Here is a 24,806-nt window from a genome sequence, read left to right as displayed (position 1 = left end):
TATAGCTCAACTGACTAATTCTCTACTTGCAAGTGCCGGCATTCAAGATGGGCACCAGTTCGTGACCCAGCTGCTCCACTTCCCATCCAGCTCTCTGCCTGTGGCCTGGGAAAGCAGTCAAAGAAGGCCCAAAGCCCTGGGACTCTGCACCTGCGTGGGAGACCTGGAAGAAGCTCACTCCTGGCTTTGGATCAGCTCAGCTCCGGGCATTGCAGTCATTTCAGTCATTTGGGGAGTGAACCAGCGGATAGAAGATCTTTCTCTCTGTCTCTCCTCTGTAAATCTGCCTTTCTAATAAAAATAATTAAGTCTTTATAAAAAGATTAAATGTGCAATAAAACAATTTAGGGCTTTGAAGAAAGTGAATCAGAAGGTACTGACTGACACTTTTGCTGTGCAGTGTGGTAGATCACCTTAAAATGTGTTTGCCCTCCTTGATTGCTTAAGAATATCAATCACTTGTACACATTTCTCGTTCTTAGCTTTAGTATCTCAGAAAGATGTTATATGCCTGATGCTATTTCTGTGAGCATTAAGGAGAAGTCACCTATTGGGAGGTGACATGATTTTTTATATTTGTGACCAAAATACAAAGAGCAATATACCTTTCCCCAAATAATAATACACATCTGTGTTTCTCAATCTCAAAAGTTGCAGATTAATTAGTATTTGAAAGATTTGGTTTGTGTTGGTAAACTGTTTATGCAAAGATTTTAGTTATTAAGTAATGCAGCCCCAGTCTGTGTTAAGGTGTTTGTGAATGGGACAAGTTCAAACTCGGGTCAATGTTTTAACTTTAATAGTTTTAGTTGAGATAAATGTATTTTATTGAAGTTTTTCAATCTTGAGGCTGGCTGAGAATCTGAGAAAAATTAAAAATATTCAAAGTGGAGGGTGTTTAAATTCAGGTAAAAATACCAATGATTAGAGCAAAGAGAAATTCACTGTTCACAATTGGCTTTGATTGTCTTTCACATTAAAAACACCAGAAAGCCTCTATTATCGTGAACTTGCTATGAAAATTAGCAGACATTTAGTTGAGACAGAATTATCTCAATATCTTCTGTGATTGTATTTGATCAGCAGTGTGCCTTCCTAAGTTTTCCCTCTTAGGGGGGAAGGAGGCAGCAATAGGTACACCCACCAGATATGTTCAACTCCATGTATTTCAAATTCAGTTTTATACGTAAAGCTTTATGGATATATTTCTATTCAGCATTGTGACTATATTTCATTGCTTTTCAAGTCGTGTATGTGTATGTTTAAATACAGATTCACACTTTTTCTGTGACCATCCTTGGACATACACAAGCATGATGCTTTAGAGCATTTAGTACAGTGGTTAAGAGCTCAGTCTGAGCTTGAGCAAATAAATAATACACCTATGTTTCAGTTTTCTCATCTTTACAAGAGAATAATAACTTCCTGAGTATTATAAGGATTAAGCGAGTTAATACACATAAACTCATGGAGTGTTGCTTGTACACATTAAGTGTTCATGCATGTCACTAGAGTTAGTATTGTAATACGTTGGAGCTGCTAAGAAGTCTAAAAAAAGCAACTGAAAGTCCATACTAAAGCAGTCATGACTGTCCCTGGCAGAGCCACTGCTCTTTGCAGAGCCATGTACCAGGTCTCTCTCAGTTAAGGTGTTGTATTGACTTTTGTGTGACTTTACTCTGTCCTTTCATCTCAAATACTCTTTGGTTTTTCTATTTTCTCTGCCTGGGTGAGGTTATTTTCTGGAGGAAAATAGTCTTTGATTATAATGCCTTATGTTTTATATCCCATGTTGTATATGGGGGGGGGTCTTCAGAAAAGTTTCTAAAAATTGTTTTAGGAAAAAACAAAACAACATGATTTTAAAAATTTTTTACACCGACATAAACTTTCCTTTTAATTCTATTTCCATGAGGTTTTTGGTGTCCTCTTATAATTTTTTTTCATTACTCAACTACACATCCTTAGTTCCACTGTCTCATTTGAAATCATTCCCTTGTCTCCTAGCTTTAGATTTTAACCTGAGGTGTTTATAATTAACTTTTAATAAACTTAATAAACTGTTATACAACAATTCTTATATTATTATTTTTATTGTCCCATGGAAAAAAAATCACGGTTTTCCCTCTGTATATTACTGGACTTTTCCTCTCTGTTATGTATTTCCTGAGCTCAGGCCAGATTTGCTGCATTTATTGGTAACCAGAACAAAATCTTAACTGTTCTTACAGCCAGTGTCTGCTTGCCTGATTCCACAGCAATAAAAATCATGTCTTCCCACTGCCAGCACCTCCCGTCCTACTGATGAGCATTCCTGTCTACTCCGTGTTGACACCTGTGTTAAAGACCTCAGGGGTTACCAGTTGTTTGTGTATCAGATTTAACTTTGATGAAGTTTCTTGCTTTCTTTTTTTTAAAGACTTATTTATTTTACTTGGAATGAAAAACAGGGAGAGATGGAAAGATGTTCCATCCTCTGGTTAACTTTCTAAATGGCCTCAACAGCCAGAGCTTGGTCAATGCAAAGCCAGGAACTTCATCCAGGTCTCCCATGTGGGTGTAGGTGTCCAAGGACTTGACCCATCTTTTGTTGCTGCTTTCCCAGGCACTTTGGCAAACCGCTGGATCAGAAGTGGAACAGCCAGGCACTTGAATTGGTGCCAGGGGCGCAGTGCCAGCCTAGCTGATACTCTTATATATCCTGTATTAGACCTTCACCATAATTAGCCAACCTAAGTTTTCCCAGTACATATTACATATTCACTATTCCTACAGAAAACTTGAGAACCTTGGTTATTACACCAAATTGTTGAATTCTGTCTGCTCCGTGACATTTTCCTAAAGAATTCTAGCTTGTAAGAAGTTCCTTTTTTCTCTGAAACTTATAAAACATGGAGATATACTAAATAACTTACTTGCTATATTTTGCCACATAAACTTTGTGTCTAACTAGGTCACTGACTACCTTTGGTGGTTTCAGGTCTCTTTCACTATATCTATATTGTACACCCTAAAAACACACTCCAAATACTTATTAAATGCCTCAGCAAAGTGGAAGATGGAATGATAACTAATGGCCAGTACAAAAAAACAAAATGAAAATAAGTTTAACCTAGACCAGAAGTTGATCATTTTTTGGCACATTTTAATTTTTAACCATAATGAGATAGTAAATCAGAGTAACCTATAGTATTCACTCAGATGTAATAGTTTATTCAGTGATACATTATAATTCAAGGACAAAATTTATGGGGTAGCAATAGATTTTGTCTAACTTGTTAAATCTAAACTGGTATTTGTATTTAATGGGAAATGATAAATTGTTTATTTTTATTGGAAAGGCAGAGAAAGATCTTGTATCCGCTGGTTTGCTCCCCAGGTGGCCACAATAGTCGGAGCTGAGCCAATTCAGAGCCAGGAGTCTATAGCCTCCTTTGGAACTACCATGTGGGGACGGGGTCCCAAGGTTTTAGGCTATCCTCTGCTGTTTTCTCAGGCCACAAGCAGGGAGCTTTAAGGGAAGTGAAGCAGCCAAGACATGGACTTGTGTCATATTTTATCCTGGCAGTTACAAGGTGAGGATTTAGCCTCTAGGCCACTGCGCTGGGCTGGCTATGCCACTTGTAACCTTGCTCCCTGCTAATGGCCTGGGAAGGCATCCAAGGATGGCCCAAATCTTTGAAAGTTGAATATGAAGTGGAGCAGCTAGGATTCAAACTGTCACCAATGTGAGATCCTGGCATTTGAAGGGGAAAGATTAGCCCATGAGCACCTGTTCCAGGCCCTAAAATTCTGATTATAGGCACCTAAACGTGCAGCAGAACATTAGAATTATTCCTCCTATATAACTGTTTAGTATTTAATACTCAGCCTTCCGTTGTCCCTATCCCTTGTCTTTCCTAACATCTTCTGGCCACGACAGACCAAGCATGCAGTGTGTGTTTCTGTGTCTGTGTTAGCATCAGTAGCATCCTCCAGTTCTACCTGTATTGCCACTGGAGACAGTTTAACTCTATGGCTAAATAATTCGTCGTTGATGGACATGAGTTGAAGACTTAATCAACATGATTGTATCTCTAGTGCTAGAAAATAGCCTGCCACAGGAGTACATCATTTGTTGATTTTTGCAGACACTTCCGGATACCTTTAGCCTCCAAATTGTGAGTTGGCGATAGAAAAGAGAATGTTTGCAGCCACTAGCAGCAACTTTGAACACCTGTGCATGATCATTATTCATGATTTTACTAAATTCCTTGAAGTTTGTAATCTAAGACCCATTATATTTTTTAGGACATAGTAAATCAAAAATCGGCCAGAAATGTCGTGAGAGAAGTAAATGAACACAAGATAGTTTTTCTATTCAGAGCTTCATTTTCTTTGAGGTTCTAGGTTGGACCTGTGCCTTTTGGAATCCGATGCTTCTGTCTCTGAAACCTCATTCCTTGTCTCAAGTCCCACAGGGGGGCTTGTGCTGTACTTGGATGTTGAAAAAAGTGTGTCTGCGATTCATTGCTGCAGCACACTGTACTGGCTGCCCACGTGAACTCCAGTTAGGTGCTGTCTAACCTGACTGCTGTGTGCCTACTGCCTTCTATAAAACAAGCATTAACTTGTTCCAAATGGTTACTGGGCAAGGCCTAAAAAAAAGCATATAGGTTGTTTTTTCTTTATGTTTTCTGCTTGTTGATTCCCCACCACCACCCCGCCACAGGGTTAGATCAGTTGGTTTATTCATCATGTTTTCAACCCTTTCAACCTAATTATGCAGCTGTTTACTAATGCTTATTTTAACTAATGATTTTAATACAATGCATCCCAATAGATAAGGGAAAAAACTGAATTTCAGGAGGTTAGTGAAAATACTGTTGATAAAGAATTATATCTAGTGCAAAGAATGCTAGTTTTATGTTCATTTACATCAAGATTTCATAGAGTGTTTAATGAAACGTGAACAGTGTTTCTAACATTAATTACAAACAGCTAGTTTATTACTGAGCAGCTAAATACTTTGGCGTCTTTTTAGGTCTCCATATGGAATAGTCTAGGTAAACAGGTGGCTAATGTAAACTGGTAAAAGTGGGTATCATTCCAGTTAGATCCAGTATATTAGACCTTACGAGTTAAATAACCTACGGTACCTAAATAATGATTCCAGTATTTCCTCAGAAGACAGTTTTAGTTCTAAAAGACATCCTAGTAATGATTGAGAAATAACTGGAAGTTAACAAAGGACTAGAAACGGGAAGTATTGCTTAGTATCCAGAAGAGATGTGATAGTTTCTACTCATAATATTATACTAATTTTACTCTCCCAAAAACTTAGGCACTTACTTGACTCCAAACTAAAAAAGTTTGTTGTTATTTTTTTCAGTCATCCTAACATTTCTGTAAGTAAAAATGATCATTAGGAAAATGCTAATTTACAAAAATCTTTTTAAGACTTATTTAGTAATTTACAAAATTTTATTGCTATCCCCCTGGAAAAGTTTTTTCATATCTTAGTAAAGATGACTAACTATAAAGGCGATAATATAATTACATGGCACATTGAGAGTCAGTCACATAGAGAAGAGAGAGATCTCCTATTCACTGATTCACTTCCCAAATGGCCACAATGTTCAGAGCTGGGCTGGTCAGAAGCCAAGAGCCTGGGCTTCTCCAGGTCTCATATGGGTGTGGAGGCCCCAAAACTTGAGCTATCCTCAGCTGCTTTCTCAGTGGAACAGTAGGGACATGACCTGGTGCCCGTATGGGATACTGGTCCCACGGGTGGAGAATCAGGCTGGTATGCCACTGCACAGGCCCTCACAGGCCTCACTTTGAACACTCAGCCCCAGATGACTGCTTAGTGTTCAGGGTTTGAAATGTTTAAATTTTATTCTCATTTTATTTTAAAACCACACTTACATTTTCTATCGACTGATTCACACCCTAAATGCCCTCAGTAGCCAGGAGACTGTTTCCCACATGGACAGGCAAAGACCCAACTACTTGAGCCATCACTTGCTACCTTCCAGTGTGTGTTAGAACGAATGTGGACTGGGCCCTGTATGATAGACTAGCAGCTGAAGGTCTTACCTTGCACATGCCGTGATCCCAAATGGGCACCAAGTCTAATCCCACGAGCCCCGCTTCCCATCCTGCTCCCTGCTTGTGGCCTGGAAAAGCAGTCAAACGCAGCCCAAACCCTTGCCCACTCACATGAGAGACCCGGAAGAAGCTCCTGGCTCCTGGCTTCAGATCAGCACAGCTCTGACCATTGTGGCTGCTTGGGGAGTAGATCATTAGATGCAAGATCTTCCTCTCTGTCTCTACTCTTCTCTGTATATCTGACTTTCCAATAAAGATAAAATAAAATTTTATATAAAAAAAAAGAAGGAACCTGGACTGAAGACAACATGTTGGCAATCTGAGTATGGCATGCACCATGGTCCTTGCCAAATTATTTTTCGACTACTTGTTTTACATAGCTCTGTATAGGAAAGATAGGAGAAGTTCATGTTCTTGTGACTCATAGTTTTAATCTGTGTGATTTATAACACTTAAAATATCTGAGTGCTTGATCTTTTTAGTCCTTTGAGCAGCTTGTTAAAGTAAATGTTATTTTATAAGTGGGAATGTTGATGTTGGAAGATATTAGTTGACACAAGGCGATCAGATTATTTTAATTTTATCACTGCCAATTTTGTCTCCAAAGAAGATTGATAATGATCATTTAATTGAATGCTGTTCTTAAAATTAGGAGATTATACCTGTATTACGTATTTTTCTCCCTGCTTGTAAATATACCATACTTAACATAATATTTGTTTTGGTCACCGTTTCAAAAAGACATTTTTATTTCACTCAATAAGATTAAACTTCTCCAAGTTACCTGATTTAGCTCTCATTTTATCTGGATGCTTAATATTCTATGATCTGCCTGCATGTAAGACATTTACTGTGTTATGTTTTTGCAACTACAAAGTTAGTGGTAATTAGCCTTGCTTCTGGAGGTTTCTGTCCTGGTGCTTTTACTTCTAAAGAACAGACCCCAGGATTGAAATTGCTAGTCCAAAGCTGTACTTGCTTATTTTGCACTTGAAATGCTGCCAATGAGTTTGCATAAAGCTAAAATAGTGAATATTTCCTTCATCACTGTATAAAATATCTCTTCCTTACATAGCTTTAGTATTAATACCCATTTGAGTTTTTGCTATTCTGATGTATTATTTTCAATTTGTCTTTCTCATTTTAAAAAGCAGTACTTATTACCATATGGCCTTTAATCATTTGAACTATCCTGAGAAGTGTCTGCTTCTTAGCAATATTCTCCGATAGAGTAGTTTTGCTTTCCTGACCAGTTGTAAGAACAGCATACAGTTTCATTTGTACCTGGCCACTGGTGACTGGAACTCGTCCCACTTCACTCCGACCCTCAGCTCAGCCCAGCAGCCGGCTACCAGGAGGCCTCAGGTCAGATGAGAGACTTAAAGAATGTCTCTATTCCAGGTGAATGTTGACCCCATCCGGCCGCTAGGGCACGAAAAAAGACACAGCTGAGTCTGCCCTATGCTAAAACGTTGATTCTCTCTAGCTCCTTGACACAATAACTGGCAGCTGTCTGTCTGCTGCTGACACCTCCTACGTAGCTATAAGGGCAAACAAAGGGGATGAGTTATATTTCTATAGGGCATCAATAAGGGTAGAAAAAGTAACCACATGTAAGTGCCTGTCAGGAAAATATAAAGTTATACAAGACAGGTATCCAACAAAATAGAGCTGCGTGCAGAGGGAGGCAATAGCTGGAATAAAGTAATAGGAACATAAAATATTCTAAGTGTAATACTAAATAAGACCTGGGCTGAAACCATGAGCCATGCACAGCAATGGGCTACATGAAGAATGGTAAAAAAAAATTGTGGAAATTACACCTGAGTTGTTGTGTTCACAAACATGCTGAGTTCCAAGTAGAATTTGTAGTAACAGCAATGGCAGTTTCTCACTCTTCCAGACAATATTCTATGGCCTCAGGTTTATTGACACAGGGAATTCTCAGAACAACCCTGACACATAGGTGCTATTCACTGCCTTAGCTGAGAAAAAGTCTGACTCAATACCAAGAGATCTGTCTACAGATCTTGACTATATTACCCCAAAGAACCAAGACTTTGTTTGGGCAGACAGAATTTGTCAACTCAGAACAAGGCTGAAAACTTTTCAGGTCCAGAGAGAAGAGGTTACCAAAGGCAGGCCTCAGCACTCTCCGTACTATTTCAGGGAAAAGGGCCATGACCAGGAGATTTACTGCTCAGGGCAGGAACAAACACGGCACAACATTTGCCGAAACCGTATGATTGACAGGCTAACCTCACCTGGATGTGATGGGCCTATTCAAGTGGAAATCCAGTGCTGCTTAACCCTGGGTTTGCACACGGCTCTGTCTGATGTCTGAACAACTCCTTCCGTTTTTAAACCAACCTCCCGCCCTCCGACACACACACACATACCCTTAAGATCTTAATTTTTCTTGGCAACTTTCTGATTCTCCGAGTCTAGATTCTTCTGTTTTTCCTCGTTGCTCCCTTATATTCATTGCATTTTAGCTTCTCCTGATGTCTTAATGACCTGCCATTAGGGTGGAAACGGACCGTTCTGTTTTGTTTCTTTCTTTGCTGTGGGAGCACCAGTACCTATCACGGTGACTGAATGTGCATACAGAAAATTTGCAAATTTCTCCACTTTCTATTTGCTTTTTTTTTTTTTTTTTTTTTGCAGCTGATGGTTGTTCTAGTAATAGATATACAAGGAAAGTAAAGTTTGGCATTTAGGTAGGCTATTTATATATTTTTGAATTTTTTCATGACTTTTTAAAAAAGGTTTTATTTATTTACTTTTATTGAACATTAGATATACAGACAAGAAGAAAGACAAACAGGAAGATTTTCTGTGTGTTGATTCACTCCCCAAGCGGCCACAACAGCAGGTGCTGAGCCGATCTGAAGCCAGAAAGCAGGAGCTTGTACTGGGTCTCCCACACTTGAGAGTCCAAGGGTTTTGGGACATCCTCCACTACTTTTTCAGGCCACAGGCAGGGAGCTGAATGGGAAGTGGGGCTACCAGGATTAGAACTGGCACCATGGGCCTGCTGGCGTGGCCTAGTGACTAAAGTCCTTGCCTTGAACGCACCGGGATCCCATATGGGCACCGGTTCTAATCCCAGCAGCCCCACTTCCCATCTAGCTCCCTGCTTGTGACCTGGGAAAGCAGTGGGAGACTGCCCAAAGCCGTAGGAGCCTGCACCTGTGTGGGAGACCTGGAGAAAGTTCCTGGATCCTGGCTCTGGATCGGCACAGCACCGGCCATTGCGGTCACTTGGGGAGTGAATCATTTGACGGAAGATCTTTCTCTCTGTCTCTCCTCCTCTCTGTATATCTGACTTGGTAATAAAAATAAATAAATCTTAAAAAAGAAAAAAGAAGAACTGGCATCCATATGGGATCCCAGCGCATGCAAGGCAAGGACTTCAGCTGCTAGGCTATAGCGCTGGGCCCTTCATCACTATTTTATACAATTTATAATGTACAAAATTTCAGTGTAAATGAGTGTATGAATTTCTGTCCATATGGAATCAATATTTGTACAAGGCATCTTTAAAATGAACTAAATGTTGGATCTAAACTTTCATTGTTACTTTTGAAGGATAAAATTGTTAGTATGTATACAGAAAATTTGTAAGGCTGGCTGAAAGTTAGTTCAGTACTTTGGTCCAAAACAAAAATGTTAATTCTGTTTTTTTATCTGCTTCTCTTCAGATTAAGGCTAAAAACTATGACAAGGTTGAAAAGGTGAGTCTTTTAGAATTTGCTGTGAGTTTTATGTTGGTATGTGGGCACAGGGGCCCAAGCACATGAGCCATACTCCTCCAGTTTCCCAGGCCATAAGCAGGGAGCTGGATCAATAGTGGAACAGCTGGAACTTGAGTTGGCAGCCATATGAGATGCTAGTGCTGCCGGCAGCTTAGCTTGCTCAGCCATGGCACTGGCCCCTGGGGATCTCAACAGCTATGCCAAATGCCTACCTCCATGCTGAAGTTTAACTTAAGAATTAACACGTCTTTGCAAGACGAAATACATGTGAACAAGAGACGCCAAATAGCGATTAGACAGGAGTTCATCATACTTGCTCAACCTCATAACATACTTAAAATTGTTCGCAATAAAAACTCTGGTTGATTATAATTGGACCAAAATCACATGAATAACTCTAATTGTCCAAAGTGAAAACATGGAGGAGATTGTTCACTTGCCTTTTATTTCTAAGAAGACAGTTTTTTAATGTGCCATTTGATAAAATGGATCCATGCACATGTGAAAGTTATTAACTAGGTTCTGTAATGTTTTCTTCTATTTAAAGCTGTTTCAGAGATGCCTTATGAAGGTTTTGCACATTGACTTATGGAAGTGTTACCTTTCATATGTCCGAGAAACCAAGGGTAAACTACCAAGTTACAAGTAAGTGAAATCAGGATTTTAAAAATATGGTGCATGTTAATTCCACCTATGCTCACACTTTCTGTTAGCTCCCAGTGAGGAGAGACTTAACGATTCTGGAAGTTAGAATTTTCCAAAGAATCAGCTACCTGGGAAAAAGTGCTTCAGAGAAAGCCAGTGCCATGAGTCCTGGCCTGGAGAATTTAATCAGACACACCCTTCCAGATGGAAACACCGTATTTGCAGAAGTAGGTCACTTTGCGGACAGGCTTGTCAGACATTTTGTCAAAACGTCTTCTACCTCTGCCACGACTCTGGCAGGTTATGCTGCAGGGAGCTGTTTAATCTATTGTTGTATGGCTGAAACGTTGGATCTTCTCATGCGTCATGTTTGTCCTTGGTTCTATGAGTAGGGGTCTATATTATCCTTTGCTGCTTATCTTATATTGACTTATTTTGAAAAGGAAGTTCTTTATTCCTTTTTTCTATTAAAAATATTTATTTTTATTGAAAAGTCAGATTTACAGAAAGAAGGATAGACACAGAAAGATATTCCATCTGCTGGTTCATTTGCCAAATGGCTGCAATAGACAGAACTGAGCCAACTGAAGCCCAGGGACCAGGAGATTGTTCTGGGTGTCCCACATGGGTGTAGCATCCCAGGGCTTTGGGCCATCCTCTGCTGCTTTCCCAGGCCACAACAGGAAGGTGGACGGGAACTGGAGCAGCCAGGACATGGACTGGGACCTATATGGGATCCCAGATCTGGCAAGGTGTGGCTGCAGTGAGCTGTTATGTAGGGCCCAGTTCTTAAGTCTTACTTCAGAAACTATATTAAGACAACTTTCTTACTGAGGGAACAACATACTTGTGTTTAAAGTATATAAAGAAATGGCATTTGTTTTTGTTTTTAAGATTTACTTATTTAGCTTGAAAGTATTACAGAGAGAGGGACAGAAATAGAGCGCTTCTATCCTGTGGTTCACTCCCCAAATGGCCGCAGCAGCCAGAGCTAAGCTGATCCAAAGCCAGGAACCAGGAGCTTCTTCCGAATCTCCTATGTGGGTTCGGGGGTCCAGTTCTTGGACCATCCTCCACTGCTTTTCCAAAGCCACAAGCAGGGAGCTGAATGGGAAGTGGAGCAACTGGGACATGAACTGGCACCCATAAGGAATGCTGGCATCACAGGTGGAGGATTAGCTTGCTGTGCTACTGTGCCTTTGTCTTTGATTAGTCCATGAGCAGTAGATCAAGGAAACAAAAGTACATAAATAAATAAAATGAACAAACTTAACAGCTACTTTTCTATGTATTTAGAAATATACATAATTTTTCCTATAATATTCATATGCTATTCTGGGTCCGGCGCAATAGCATAGTGGTTAAATTCCTCGCCTTGCATGCCCCAGGATCCCATATGGTCGCCAGTTCTAATCCTAGCAGCCCTGCTCCCTGCTTGTGGCCTGGGAAAGCAGTCGAGGACAGCCCAAAGCCTTGGGACCCTACACCCAAGTGGCAGACCTGGAAGAGCTCCTGGCTCCTGGCTTCAGATTGGCTCAGCTCCAGCTGTTGCGCTCACTTGGGGAGTGAATCATTGGACGGAAGATCTTCCTCTCTGTCTCTCTTCCTCTCTGTATATTCACCTTTCCAATAAAAAGAAATAAACCTTTAAAATCCATATGCTATTCTGACCATTTAATTGAAAGTTACGTCTGGTTGTAGATTTAGTCCCAATTACAAAAAAAAAACAAAACACATTCTTCACATTTATTTTTTAGAGAAAAAATGGCTCAAGCTTATGACTTCGCACTGGATAAAATTGGAATGGAAATTATGTCCTATCAGGTATAGTTAAAATTTTAAACGAATATAAATAAAATAAATAACTTTGAAAATATTAAGAAATATACTAACATTGTATTCTATTTCTCAGATTTGGGTGGATTACATCAATTTCTTAAAAGGCGTGTAAGTATTTTTGTGGTGGCTCTTTTTTCTTATGTGCACAATTTAGCTGCAGTGTAACTGATGGTACCTTCTCCGCTCAGGGAAGCTGTTGGGTCTTATGCTGAGAACCAGAGGATAACAGCCGTGCGAAGAGTTTACCAACGAGGCTGTGTAAACCCGATGATCAACATCGAGCAGCTGTGGCGCGACTACAACAAGTACGAAGAGGTAACGCAGCACGAGGGGTTCCTGTTATAAAGCAAGGCGTTTGAACTTGCCTGCGTCGTGAACTCATCGATTCTAGCCTTTCCGGTGTCGGGCGCCTGGACATCAGTGTTGTACATTGTCTGTTTTTTGTATTGATTGGGATGGAAGGACTACCCCTAATGTATTTAAGATTTTGAGTCTCCATATCCTTATTTTTTTTTTTAGAATTATCACTACAGTTGCCATCTGCCTCTGTCATATAATGACAATAATGGGATTACTGGTCTGAATTTATGAGACGGGCTGCAAAACAGAATTTTGTGTTTATATACTTTTTTTAAAAAGGGATTTGTTTCGGTTTTTTTTATTGGAAAGACGGATATGCAATGAGGAGGCAGTACAGCGAGAAAGATTTTCCATGCATTAATTCCCTCCCCAAGTACCCCCAGTGGCCAGGCATTGCTGAGACAATCTAAAGCCAGGAGCCAGGTCTCCCATGCAGGTGCAGAGTCCCAAGGCTTTGAGCCATCCTCAACTGCTTTTTCAGGCCACAAGCAGAGAATTGAAAGGGAAATGGAGCAGCTGCAATATGAACTGGCACCCGTATGGAATCCCAGCATGTTTAAGGCGAGGATTTAGCCACTAGGCTATCGTATTGGGTCCCAGTCTTATATACCTTAACCTACTGACTTAATCAGCTTGTAACTAAGCATGCATTATAAGTTCCTCATATATTCCTTGTTATTGGAAAGAACTATATAGTATGGCGAAATTTTCCTTCATAAACCAGGAGCAATGACTCTCAAACTTGGTCTTCGGATTGTAAGAATTATTGGAGACTCCACAGAAGCTTTTGGCTTTTTCTTCTCCCCCAAATAATTGTTTTTATTCTGCTTTTTTTATTGGAAAGTCAGCTTTACAGAGAGGAGAGATAGAGAAAGATCCTCCACCTACTGGCTCATTCCCAGGTAACCACAATAGCTGGAGCTGAGCTGTTCTGAACCCAGGAGCCAGGAGCTTCTTCTGTTTCTCCTATGTGGTTGCAGGGCCTCAAATGCTTGAGCCAGCCTCTCCTGCTTTCCCAGGCACATTGGCAGCCAGCTGGATAGAAAGCAGAGAAGCCAGTTCTTGAACCAGCCCCCATATAGGACTCCTGTATCCCTGCTAGAGGCTTTACATGCTACGCCACTTTGCTGGCCTCCTCTTCTTCTTTTGTTGAAAAACAGGCAGACCTAGTTCACAAAGGGCTCTTAAAGTTCTGGCAAAAAAAAGAGTTGTAGCTGTTCATCAAGATGACTATTCATTCTGCATTTGTATAATTTCACATTAAATAATTGTCTCAACCCAACTGAATTTTCTTTTTCCAATTTTATTGGAAAGGCAGATTGAAAGAGAGAAGGGGAGACTGAAAGACAGATCGTCCATCCACTGATTCACTTCCCAAGCAGCTACAATGGCCAGAACTGAGCCAATCCAAAGCCAGGAGCCAGGAGCTTCTTTGTCTCCCACATGGGTGCAGGGTCCCAAGGCTTTGGACCATCCTCTGATGCTTTCCCAGACCGCAAGTAGGGAGCTGGATGGGAAGTGGAGCTGCCGGGACACGAACCTGCACCCATGTGGGATCCAGACAGATGCTTGTAAGGCGAGGATTTAGGCACTGAGCCATTGCACTTTTTTTTTTTTAATAAGTTCCTAATAGCTGGAAACCCAATACCTGTTCATCATAGATCCTGCTTCCTCTTGGTTGTGATTGAACCTTTATTTTGTTTGATAAAAATCTTAAAATAAATGTAAAGTTATATTGCTAATGAATTAATTGTATTTTTAAAAATAAATTATACTTAACTTTAAAATAATATGCCTCATTTTTCCTTAGGGTATCAATATTCATTTAGCTAAAAAGATGATTGAAGATCGGAGTCGAGATTACATGAATGCTAGGCGTGTAGCCAAGGTATGACATTCCATCAGTGTTTTATTTCATTTATTATTATGAGTACTTTGTTTATATAATTCTCCCTACTTTGCCTTGTTTTTATTTTAACTAAAAATATTCAGCTGCAGATGATATTTACGAAGAAATGCTTCCCTGCAGGTATGCTAAAGAAAACATGTGCTAATTAGGATTTGGAAGAGATTACTTGTTAAGATACTCAAGTGGCAGGCGTAGGGTCCAGGTTCCACGTAGATTTCATGAAGTAGTACTCAGCGTTCCCTCCTCATCGGAACACTGGACCTCTCTGAGGTCTATAGCATAGCTCTCGGGAGATACTCCAATGTTTTTGCAAAACTCTTACTCATTTTTCAAGTCTATGAACAAGCTGAGTTTCACGGATGGGATGGAAAAAATAGGCATTTTGAAAAAAATGATTCCAAACTTAGCAACTCCATCATAGATCTCTGAGTTGTTCCCAGCTCAACAAGGAATTCTAACTGCTTCTCGTCTAGGAATACGAGACTGTCATGAAAGGTCTGGACCGCAATGCTCCTTCAGTGCCTCCTCAGAACACCCCTCAAGAAGCTCAGCAGGTCGATATGTGGAAGAAATATATACAGTGGGAAAAAAGCAACCCTCTCCGCACGGAGGACCAGACCCTTATAACAAAGAGAGGTAACGACACGAACCCTCCTGGGCTTCCCATCCATGTTAGGCCACTTGGTGTTATCCCACAGGTTACTGGTACTCTATTTTTACTTCTAATCTTTTCTTAGCCTTTCAGTTTCAGCAATTTCTGTAGATCTATGTCCATGTTCATTGACCTTGTATTTTTTTCATCGTATCTAATCTATTAAATTCATCCAGAAAATTCTTCATTTAACATACTGTACTTTTTTTTCAATTTTTAAATTTCCTTTGGAGAAAATATCTTTTGCAATTTCCATTTCTCTGTTGATTGCATGTATGTTTGTTTATTACCATCTTTTTAATCTTTTAAAAATATATCTATGTACTTGAAAGGCAGGGGGATAGATCTTCCACTCGCTGGTTCCCTCCCCCGATGGCCATAAAAGCCAGGAGCCCAGTGGCAAGGGCTCGTGTGCCGTTCCTCACTGCTTCCCGTACCTGTTACCAGGACCCAGATCAACGGACTTGAACTTGCGCTCCAATATGGAATACCAGTGCCGCAAGTGGCAGCTCATCCCACTGTGTCACAATGCCAGCTGCTTTTTCTTTATATCCCTGTATATAATCATTTTAGGGATCAGCTGAGGATTTGAAGACCTTTGTGCTCACATTTTCAAATGCTGATCTCTCCTTTAAGAGGTCAAGTTCCATCTGCACCTATAACCAAGAGCTCTTGGTTACTTCAAGCCAGTGAGAAGGCAGCATTCGATTGAGTTCCCGTTATCCCAGCACTGCCCAGATATAGATGTGCTGTGTTTAAGGGCTGGGTGGGGGCAGCCTTGTAAGAGTGGGTCTAACGCAGTGTGGTCCTCTTTCCAGTAACTCAGTCTCTGATCTTTTTCTGGTTTTGGTCACTTCACAGTATACCTGGTAGTCATTGCCTTTTGTCTTTATTTCAGTTTGTAGTTTTTTCAGGAGCCTGTCTCTTACACACTGCCATTGATGGACCACAGTTTAGAACTTGGTTGAATTCTTCACTGTTGTCTTGTTCTGTCACCCATAAGCCTTTGTAAATACTGTTTTCTTTGGTTATATCATTTTTTAAAAAAGATTTGTTTATTTATATTGGAAAGTCAGATATACAGAGAGGAGGAGAGACAGAGAGGAAGATCTTTCATCCAATGATTCACTCCCCAAGCGGCCACAACAGACAGAGCTGAGCCGATCCAGAGCCAGGAGCCTCTTCCGGGCCTCCCACGCAGGTGCAGGATCCCAAGGCTTTGGGCCATCCTCAACTGCTTTCCTAGGCTACAAGTAGGGAGCTGAATGGGAAGTGGGGCTGCTGGGATTAGAAACAATGCCCATATGGGATCCCGGCGCATGCAAGGCAAGGACTTCAGTTGCTAGGCTACTGCATCAGGCCCCACTTACATCATTCTTTTGACCTACCCACTGACCTTCCTCCATTTCACTTTTGCCATCTGACCAGTTTCTGTCCCTTCTTCAGGCTTGACTTTAAATGTCATCTCCTTAATGAATCATGTTTGAGTCCCTGCTGCTATAAATTTCAAGAATAAACTCATCATCATAATGCTTTTCTTTTTTGTAAAAGATTTATTTGAAAGGCAGAGTTACAGAGTGGGACAGAGATCTTTTATCCTTTGGTTTGCTTCCCAAGTGCCCCAACAGCCGGCGCTGGGCCAGGCTGAAGCCAGGAGCTTCATCTGAGTTTCCCATGTGGGTGCAAGGGACAAGCACACAGAGCTAGATTAAAAGTGGAACACCAAGAGCTTGAGCCCATATGGATTATTTGCAGTGCCGTAGTGCCAGCCCAAGTACTTAAAAAAAAAAAAGTGGAGCTATTCCATCTGTTGGTTCACTCCCCAGATGGCCACCAGGACCAGGGATAGGACTTTCAAAGCCAACAGCCTTGAACTTTTAGGTCTCTCACATGGGAAGCAGTGGTCCAAGCAGTCGGACCATCTTTCACTGGTCTCCCAGGTGTATTAGCAGGAAGCTAGATCATAAGTGGAGTAGGCAGGACTAAAAAAGTCTAGCACTCATCTGGAGTGCAAATGTCCTGTGCTACAACTCCAATGTCCACACTGCAGGTATACCCTGCAGGTTCCTGGGGAGGAGTTGGGACTGAAACAAAATGGGGCAGGGGACAGTGCTCTCGGGCAACTGAGAAAGTTTATTTCCAGGGTTCCAGTTTATATACATTAAGCAAAGCATTAGTTCAAACATAGTTCAGCTTAGTCGTTGGTTATAATTATCAGGTTGATATATAACTCATGTCAGGGTATTCTAGGAGAGCTACCAAGACACCAGGATCACACCACCATTAGTGTGAGATATTGATAAGGAGCACTACTTTGACTTAGAATAACTGGCTAACTAGAGCACAGATGTTCACCAAGTATCAGGGTAGCGTGGAAGCGCGTCCAAGCACTCGCTGGGGGGAGGAGCGCACTTTGGGGAGTGGCCATCCTCCTCCTCTGTCCTGGAACCTCTTCTCAACAGGACCCCCCAGGCCTCCACTGGCCCAGCTATCCTGTTGGATGTATTCTGACATCATTGGGCATCTTTCACGGATCTCCCACGCATATTAGCAGGGAGCTAAATCATAAGTGGAATAGACAGGACTCAAAAATCTAGCACTCGGGGCCCGGCGCGATGGCGCAGTGGTTAAGGTCCTCCTCACCTTGCACGCCCGGGATCCCATATGGGTGCCGGTTCTTATTCCGGCAGCCCCGCTTCCCTTCCAGTTCCCTGCCTGTGGCCCGGGAAAGCAGTCGAGGACGGCCCAAAGCTTTGGGACCCTGCACCCGCGTGGGAGACCCGGAAGAGGCTCCTGGCTTCAGATCAGCATAGCATCGACCGTTGCAGTCACTTGGGGAGTGAATCATCGGATGGAAGATCTTCCTCTCTGTCTCTCCTCTCTGTATATCCGCCTTTCCAATAAAAAATAAAATAAATCTTTGAAAAAAAATCTAGCACTCATAGAATGCAAATGTGCTATGCTACAATGCCAGCACCCATGCTACTTTTATATTTGCATTCTTTGTATCTATCCTCCCTACATATTACAGATTTCTTGAATCTGTAGTCTTACTCGTTTATTTAAGATAGTGTTGGTCTAAATAAATATTAATTTACTACTACATGATGAGTAGACCAGAAATCGCTAAAGCTTCTGTCTCATGGTTTTAAAAAATAATATTGATGCTAAATTTTATAATTCATTATTATGGATGCTAATCTAGCTTAATAACTTAGTTATGGTTGTTCTACTGCTAGTTACAAATGGTAATATTTCACTGAATCTTATTTGTGAATATCTTCCCTTAGTTATGTTTGCTTATGAACAGTGCCTGCTTGTGCTGGGCCATCACCCTGATATTTGGTATGAAGCTGCCCAGTATCTTGAACAGTCAAGTAAACTGCTTGCAGAGAAGGGGGTGAGTATTCCTTTTCAAAAATATACTTGTATTTTTGTGGTTATGAGAGAATATGATTTTGGTAATAAAGTGTAAATGTTGAAATTTTAACCTTATGTCAGTCTAAATCTTAGTGTTAAGTCACATACTTAGACCACCTTAGCAGGATTGGAAGACAGTGATTATGACAGGGATGAATCCTTTAGAGCACCTGCATGGTTCTTCTGTAAATTAAAATATAGAGAGGAATTTTTTTGGCATCTAGAAATGCTTATGTGCATATGTGGGGATACGTGTTTTTATATATACATATATATAAGGACAGATTCACTTGGTTCTCTTTTTACTATATCAAATATATTGAGGATGAATTTTCATTTTCTCGTAGGATATGAATAATGCCAAATTATTTAGTGACGAAGCTGCTAATATATATGAAAGAGCCATAAGCACTTTATTAAAAAAGAACATGCTTCTGTATTTTGCATATGCAGATTATGAGGAGGTAAGTAAGAATGTTTAGAACTTTCTTATAGCTCAAATTATTTTTTGTAAGATGTTTCCCATGCATTATTTGGGCCATACTGTTTTTAAAAAGTAATTAATTTGAAAAGCAGAAAGAAGAAAGTTTCCATTCCTTGGTTTATTCCTTCGACATCTAACAACAGCTATGGTTAGACCAAGTCAAATTTAGGAGCCAGCAATTCCATCCAAGGCTTCCATGTAAGTGTTAGGAACTACAGTACCGTAGACAGGGCCTGTGTGACAGTGCAGCAAGCTAAGCTTCCACCTGCTGCATCAGCATCCCATACAGTCAACTGTTCAAGTCCTGGCTGTTGCACTTCTCACCCAGTTTCCTGCTTATGCCCTGGGAAATCAGTGGAGGCTGGCTTAGGTCCTTGGGTCTCTGAATCCACATGGGAGACCCAGAGGATCCCAACCATGACTATTGCAGCCATTTCAAGGGTGAACACAATGGATAGAAGATCCCTCTCTGTCTCTCCTCTCTGATAACGAATAAATAAATGTTAAAGTCCCTGGGTCAGTCCCAGCATAAAGGCTTGATTGGCTGCTGCTCTGTCTCTAAGCACTGGCATCCCATATGTCTGCTACTTCATGTCCCAGTTGTTCCACTTCCCATCCAGCTCCCTGCTTTAGCCTGGGAAAGCAGAAGATGATGCCATAAATCCATCACAGGCCTGAACTTTTTTCTGGCTGCTTCCTTGCCAGGCATACTGTTTTTGATAGACAGAGATGATATAAAATAATCCTTTTTTAGAAAGATTTCAAATAAAGATTTTTTTATTTGAAAATCAGAATTACAGGGAGGGGAGGGAGGAGAAAGAATGAGATCTTATATCCATCCATTGGTTCACTCCTCGGATGGCCACTGTGTTAGGAACTGAATTGAAGTCAGGGGCCTGGAGCTTCCTCCAGGTCTGCCACATAGATAGCAGGGGCCAAATCACCTGGGCCATATTCCACTACTTTCCCAGGCCACTGGCAGAAAGCTGGGTCAGAAGTGAAGCAGTTGGGACACAACCCCACACCCATATGCAATGCCTGCATTACAGAAAGTAGCTTTACCCACAACATCAGCCCTAATAATTCATTTTTATACTCAGCTTGTATTTACTCAAAGCATATGTCACTGTGGCTGAGGCAGTAGAGCCTTGTTTATGAGTATATGTTTATGTTCTTTTCTTCCCCACCACCTTAGAGTCGCATGAAGTATGAAAAAGTTCACAGTATATATAACAGACTTCTGGCAATTGAGGATATTGACCCAACCTTGGTAAGCAAACTTACAGAGCTCTGTTTTCCAACTTTATAATCTGATGTGACAAAATAATTATAAAGCTACATTCATAAAATTGTTTTTGTTGTATATCTTTGAGTCTTGACAAATAACATCAAATCATGAGTCCATCATCACCGTCAAGACACAGTGCCCCTTTTGGCCGTGTGACTGGGTCCAGGCAGCCCGTGCATCTGCTGTAAGCACTGACATTGTTGAGATGCTTTCTCTACCACTCTTGTGATCGTGGCCCCAACTCACTTTATCCCACATCATTCTTGTTTAATATTTCATTTTCAGTAAGTAGCGGCAGGAAAAACCAAAATTTTTGAGAAACTCCCTCTGTCCTGAATCCCACTACCGAAGAGTGGTTTTCAAATTCCTGAGTTTCTGAGAGTGCAGGGCAGCCCTCCAAGGAGCCAGGAAATGGACAAATTAATTACTCTGCTTTATTATTCATCATTTTAAAATTCATGTAGCAAATATATTCAGTCAAAATATTGCTGTATCTCAGATACATAAACAATATTAAAAAGAAAGAAATATTGCCATAGTCTATGCCTGGAGCTAGATCCAGCACTACAATGACAAACTAGCTAAAATTGCTTTTCTTGAGGATCTCATTCAGCCAGCCAGCCATTAACATTGCATATGCTAGGATTAAATCATGATGGTTGCACAACCCTATGATTATTTAAAAACCACTGAATTATGTACTTCAAAGGGAAGATGTGTATGTGAATTACATCTCAAAAATATTAATTTGCGTGTATGTATAATACTTGGTAAAGTTAGCTTTTGAATTTAACCAGAGTGTTATCTACAATCCTATTTTAATATTTCTTGGCTACTCGGGATTGGTTCCTTATACAGGAAACATTAGTATGATAATTAAATTAGGGGCCCGGCAGCATGGCCTAGCGGCTTAAGTCCTCACCTTAAACCCTTCGGGATCCCATATGGGTGCCGGTTCTAATCCCAGCAGCTCCACTTCCCATCCAGCTCCCTGCTTGTGGCCTGGGAAAGCAGTCAAGGACAGCCCAAGGCTTTGGGACCCTGCACCCGTGTGGGAGACCTGGAAGAAGTTCCTGGTTCCTGGCTTCGGATTGGCACAGCATTGGCCGTTGTGCTCACTTGGGGAGTGAATCATCCAACAGAAGATCTTCCTCTCTGTCTCTCCTCCTCTCTGTATATCTGACTTTATAATAAAATAAATAAATCTTTAAAAAATAATAATAATTAAATTAGCTGGTTTTAAATGCTACAAGGATCGCAATCTATAGATTATGAATTTTTTCACATAGGTATACATTCAATATATGAAATTTGCACGAAGAGCAGAAGGTATCAAATCTGGAAGAATGATATTTAAAAAAGCAAGAGAAGATACCAGAACTCGCCACCATGTCTATGTTACGGCTGCCCTCATGGAATATTACTGTAGTAAGGTAAAAAGTGAAGTCCGGATGTGAAGATGAAGGAGTTGCCTTCTTTCAAGATGCATTAATTAAAAGAGAAGTAGCCTGGGTCGGTACTGCAGTGCAGTGGGTTAAGCTGCAGCTCATGAGGCAGGTAGTTCCTGCAAATACTGCCTGTCTGCTTCCCATCCAGCTCCCTGCTAACGCACCTGGGAAGGCAACAGAGAATGGCCCAAGTCCTAAGGCCCTGGCCACCCTTGGGGGAGACCCGGATGTAAACCTTGGCTTCCCCTGTCTCTGGAGTAATCCAGCAAATAGCCAATGTTTTCCTCTCTAAGTTGCTGTGACTTTCAAATAAGTGGAAATAAATCTTTATGGCATAATGAAGTAAACTGCTGCCTGCAGTACTGGCATCTCATTACAGATGCCAGTTTGAATCCTGACTGCTGTACCTCCAATCCAGTTCCCTGCTAATGGCCTGGGAAAACCATGGAGATCAGCCACGTACTGGGGAGACCAGGAGGAAGCTCCTTGCCTTGGCCTCACCCAGCTCTAGCTGTTGAGACCATCTGGAGAGTGAACCAGCCAATGGATGATCTCTTTGTGTCTCTTTCTCTGTAACTCTGCTTTTGAAACAAACAAAACATCTTTAATAAGTTTATTTAAAAAAATCTTGATTTCCGGCATCCCACATTGATTGCTCCATTTCATGAAGGAAGTCTGCCTAAAGTTACAGGGCCGTCGTGCACATTTCTAACTGCTTGCTAGTTTATGTCTTATTAGCACCCTATTCTGAAACTACCTGAAACAGTTTTTCGCTCAGCAGTTTTTAGTTAATATGACTTTAATTTCATGTATCTTATCTTATTTAGGTATCATAGTTTTGAATATTCTTTTTGAGTGGCTTGTCTCATTTGATGGATGTCAGTGCCTTTTATTTTATTTACTTTTAGGACAAATCTGTTGCCTTTAAGATTTTTGAGTTGGGGCTAAAGAAATATGGAGACATTCCAGAGTATGTCCTGGCCTATATTGACTATCTCTCTCACCTCAATGGTAAGTTGATTGAGGAATTTGTAATGGTTACTTAATGTTAAACCACGTGAAGTTATGTAGATTGTCTTTATGCTTCCTGGACGTATTATAATTCTGACATCCCATCTGAATCAGGCGTTCGGGAGGCACTGAAGTAGCTGTCTGTGGCCAGTGAAGCATGTCTCTATGATTCTTGAATAGTAGTCGATGCCTTTTGATTTGCAGGGTTGCCTGCTCAGGGAAGGCTGTAGAGCCAGAGGAACACAGAACTGTCTGTAGTTCATCTCTGATGACTCTGGGTAAAGGAAACGTCAGTCACCAAAACTCTAAGTAGTAAAAGCGCTTTGAGGCTACTGGGGAAGAGAACTGAAAAAATATGCTGTTTATTGACATCTTTATTTTTATTTCCCTATTCTGTTGAGTCATCTGTTACTAAGTTTCCACTTTGTACCAAGCATTGTGATAGGTAATTCATATTTATATATATCTCATTTAGTCTAGTCACTTACAGCCCAGAATATACAATTGCTTAACAAAAAAAAATCTAGAGAAATAATCTAGAATAAATATGTAAGATTATGTCATATAAGTGATGTTAACATTAGATGGAACAAGTATTTACTGATAACTAATATTTCAGTAATGTAATAACTTTCTGTATACCTGAATAGCATAAAAGGGTAAAACTTATATAAATATGATTTTGTGTTTCAGTTTAGTGATTCTACACAATGGAAAAAGACAACTTCAAAAAGTGAGACAGGGGTCATTTCATCAATTTTTCATGTAAAATCGGTGTTCCTCATCAGCTTATTTTGCTTTATTATTAGTAGTATGTGTAATATTTGTATTATTTCTCAAGCGAGGATTAGCTGATGTCAATATTACTCTATTTCAAAATCAATATCTTGGTTCACTTATCTTTCTTTGCATGAAATATTTATTCACTACCTTCTGGTTGCTAAGAACGGGGGCTATAAGAGCAAAAAGGCCCATTGGTGCTTTCCTGGGGAATCCAGTGTGTGATGTACCTGCTTTATTATCTGGTGCCTCATAACAGTCTAGTCTTGAGGTCTTAATCCTAGATGTCAGTGTTCTCTGCAGAGTTGAGCAGGGGACTCCGCCAGGGGAGTGGCCGCGGTGCTGCACATCCGGATTGTACATGAAATGTCAGCTCTGATGCCTGTGGTGACCACAGTCACATGGGACACAGTATAACGGAGCACTTGAGAAGCAGAGAGGACAGCTGAGCTTCAGTTCTAGAGCTGCGCAGTACACTTAGGGTGGCCACCACGCTAAGGAGACCCTGAGATGTGGGCCTGCTGGAAGGATAAATGGCCTGTCTATAGAATACACACCAGATTTTCTTTCAGTTAGTAACCTAAAAGAATGGGAAGTGTTAGTTTTTCATATTATGTGTTGAAATGATAATTTGCTTGTTTTCACGTTTTGAAAATATGGCTACCAGGAAATTCAAGTTACACATACAGCTTGTGCTGCATTTCTGCTGGAGCAGCACTGTTCGAGAGGATGTGGCCGAGCAGAGCATGAGAGCTGGGTGTGGAAAGATGTGCAGTGGTCAGCTGGGTCAAGAAACAGGGGGCAGCGTTGTTCCTGGCAGAAAACAGCCCGTGACAAGGCAACAGCGTGGAAGTGCCTGGGACGGGAGAAAGTGTGGCTGGAGCAAAGCTGGGGAGAAGGAAAAAAGATGAAATAATGTTCCACATGTATTTTTTTTTTTAAGTACAATGTGTTAAATTGAAGGTAGAAGTCATAAATATGATATTCAATAAATGAAATCTTTGTATTTCGTATGTGGGACACATAATAAGTTAGACAGCTATCCTGAGGTAAAACCAATCATTCAAGTTCCTTCATCTTTCTGAATCTCATGTTTTCTCATCTGTAAATCAGATAGCAGTT

At 40.8% G+C, this 24,806-nt stretch overlaps 1 protein-coding gene across 1 annotated transcript in view; it reads left to right on the top strand.

Annotated features, from left to right (window-relative positions):
- Positions 1-24,806, top strand: part of CSTF3 (cleavage stimulation factor subunit 3) — a 74,851-nt gene that overhangs the window by 41,952 nt on the left and 8,093 nt on the right. The window contains exons 4-15 of the mRNA XM_040980061.1: positions 9,795-9,827; positions 10,396-10,493; positions 12,251-12,317; positions 12,406-12,440; positions 12,521-12,647; positions 14,503-14,580; positions 15,075-15,237; positions 18,544-18,653; positions 19,021-19,137; positions 20,353-20,427; positions 21,735-21,878; positions 22,802-22,904. Of these exons, the coding sequence (XP_040835995.1) occupies positions 9,795-9,827; positions 10,396-10,493; positions 12,251-12,317; positions 12,406-12,440; positions 12,521-12,647; positions 14,503-14,580; positions 15,075-15,237; positions 18,544-18,653; positions 19,021-19,137; positions 20,353-20,427; positions 21,735-21,878; positions 22,802-22,904 (1,150 nt within the window). The remainder of the gene's footprint in view (positions 1-9,794; positions 9,828-10,395; positions 10,494-12,250; positions 12,318-12,405; positions 12,441-12,520; positions 12,648-14,502; positions 14,581-15,074; positions 15,238-18,543; positions 18,654-19,020; positions 19,138-20,352; positions 20,428-21,734; positions 21,879-22,801; positions 22,905-24,806) is intronic.

Source organism: Ochotona curzoniae, unplaced genomic scaffold, assembly GCF_017591425.1.
Source record: "Ochotona curzoniae isolate NIBS_2020 unplaced genomic scaffold, NIBS_Ocur_1.0 contig_3432, whole genome shotgun sequence".
Classification (NCBI taxonomy): Eukaryota; Metazoa; Chordata; class Mammalia; order Lagomorpha; family Ochotonidae; genus Ochotona; species Ochotona curzoniae.
This window is presented reverse-complemented; position numbering and strand designations above follow the sequence as displayed.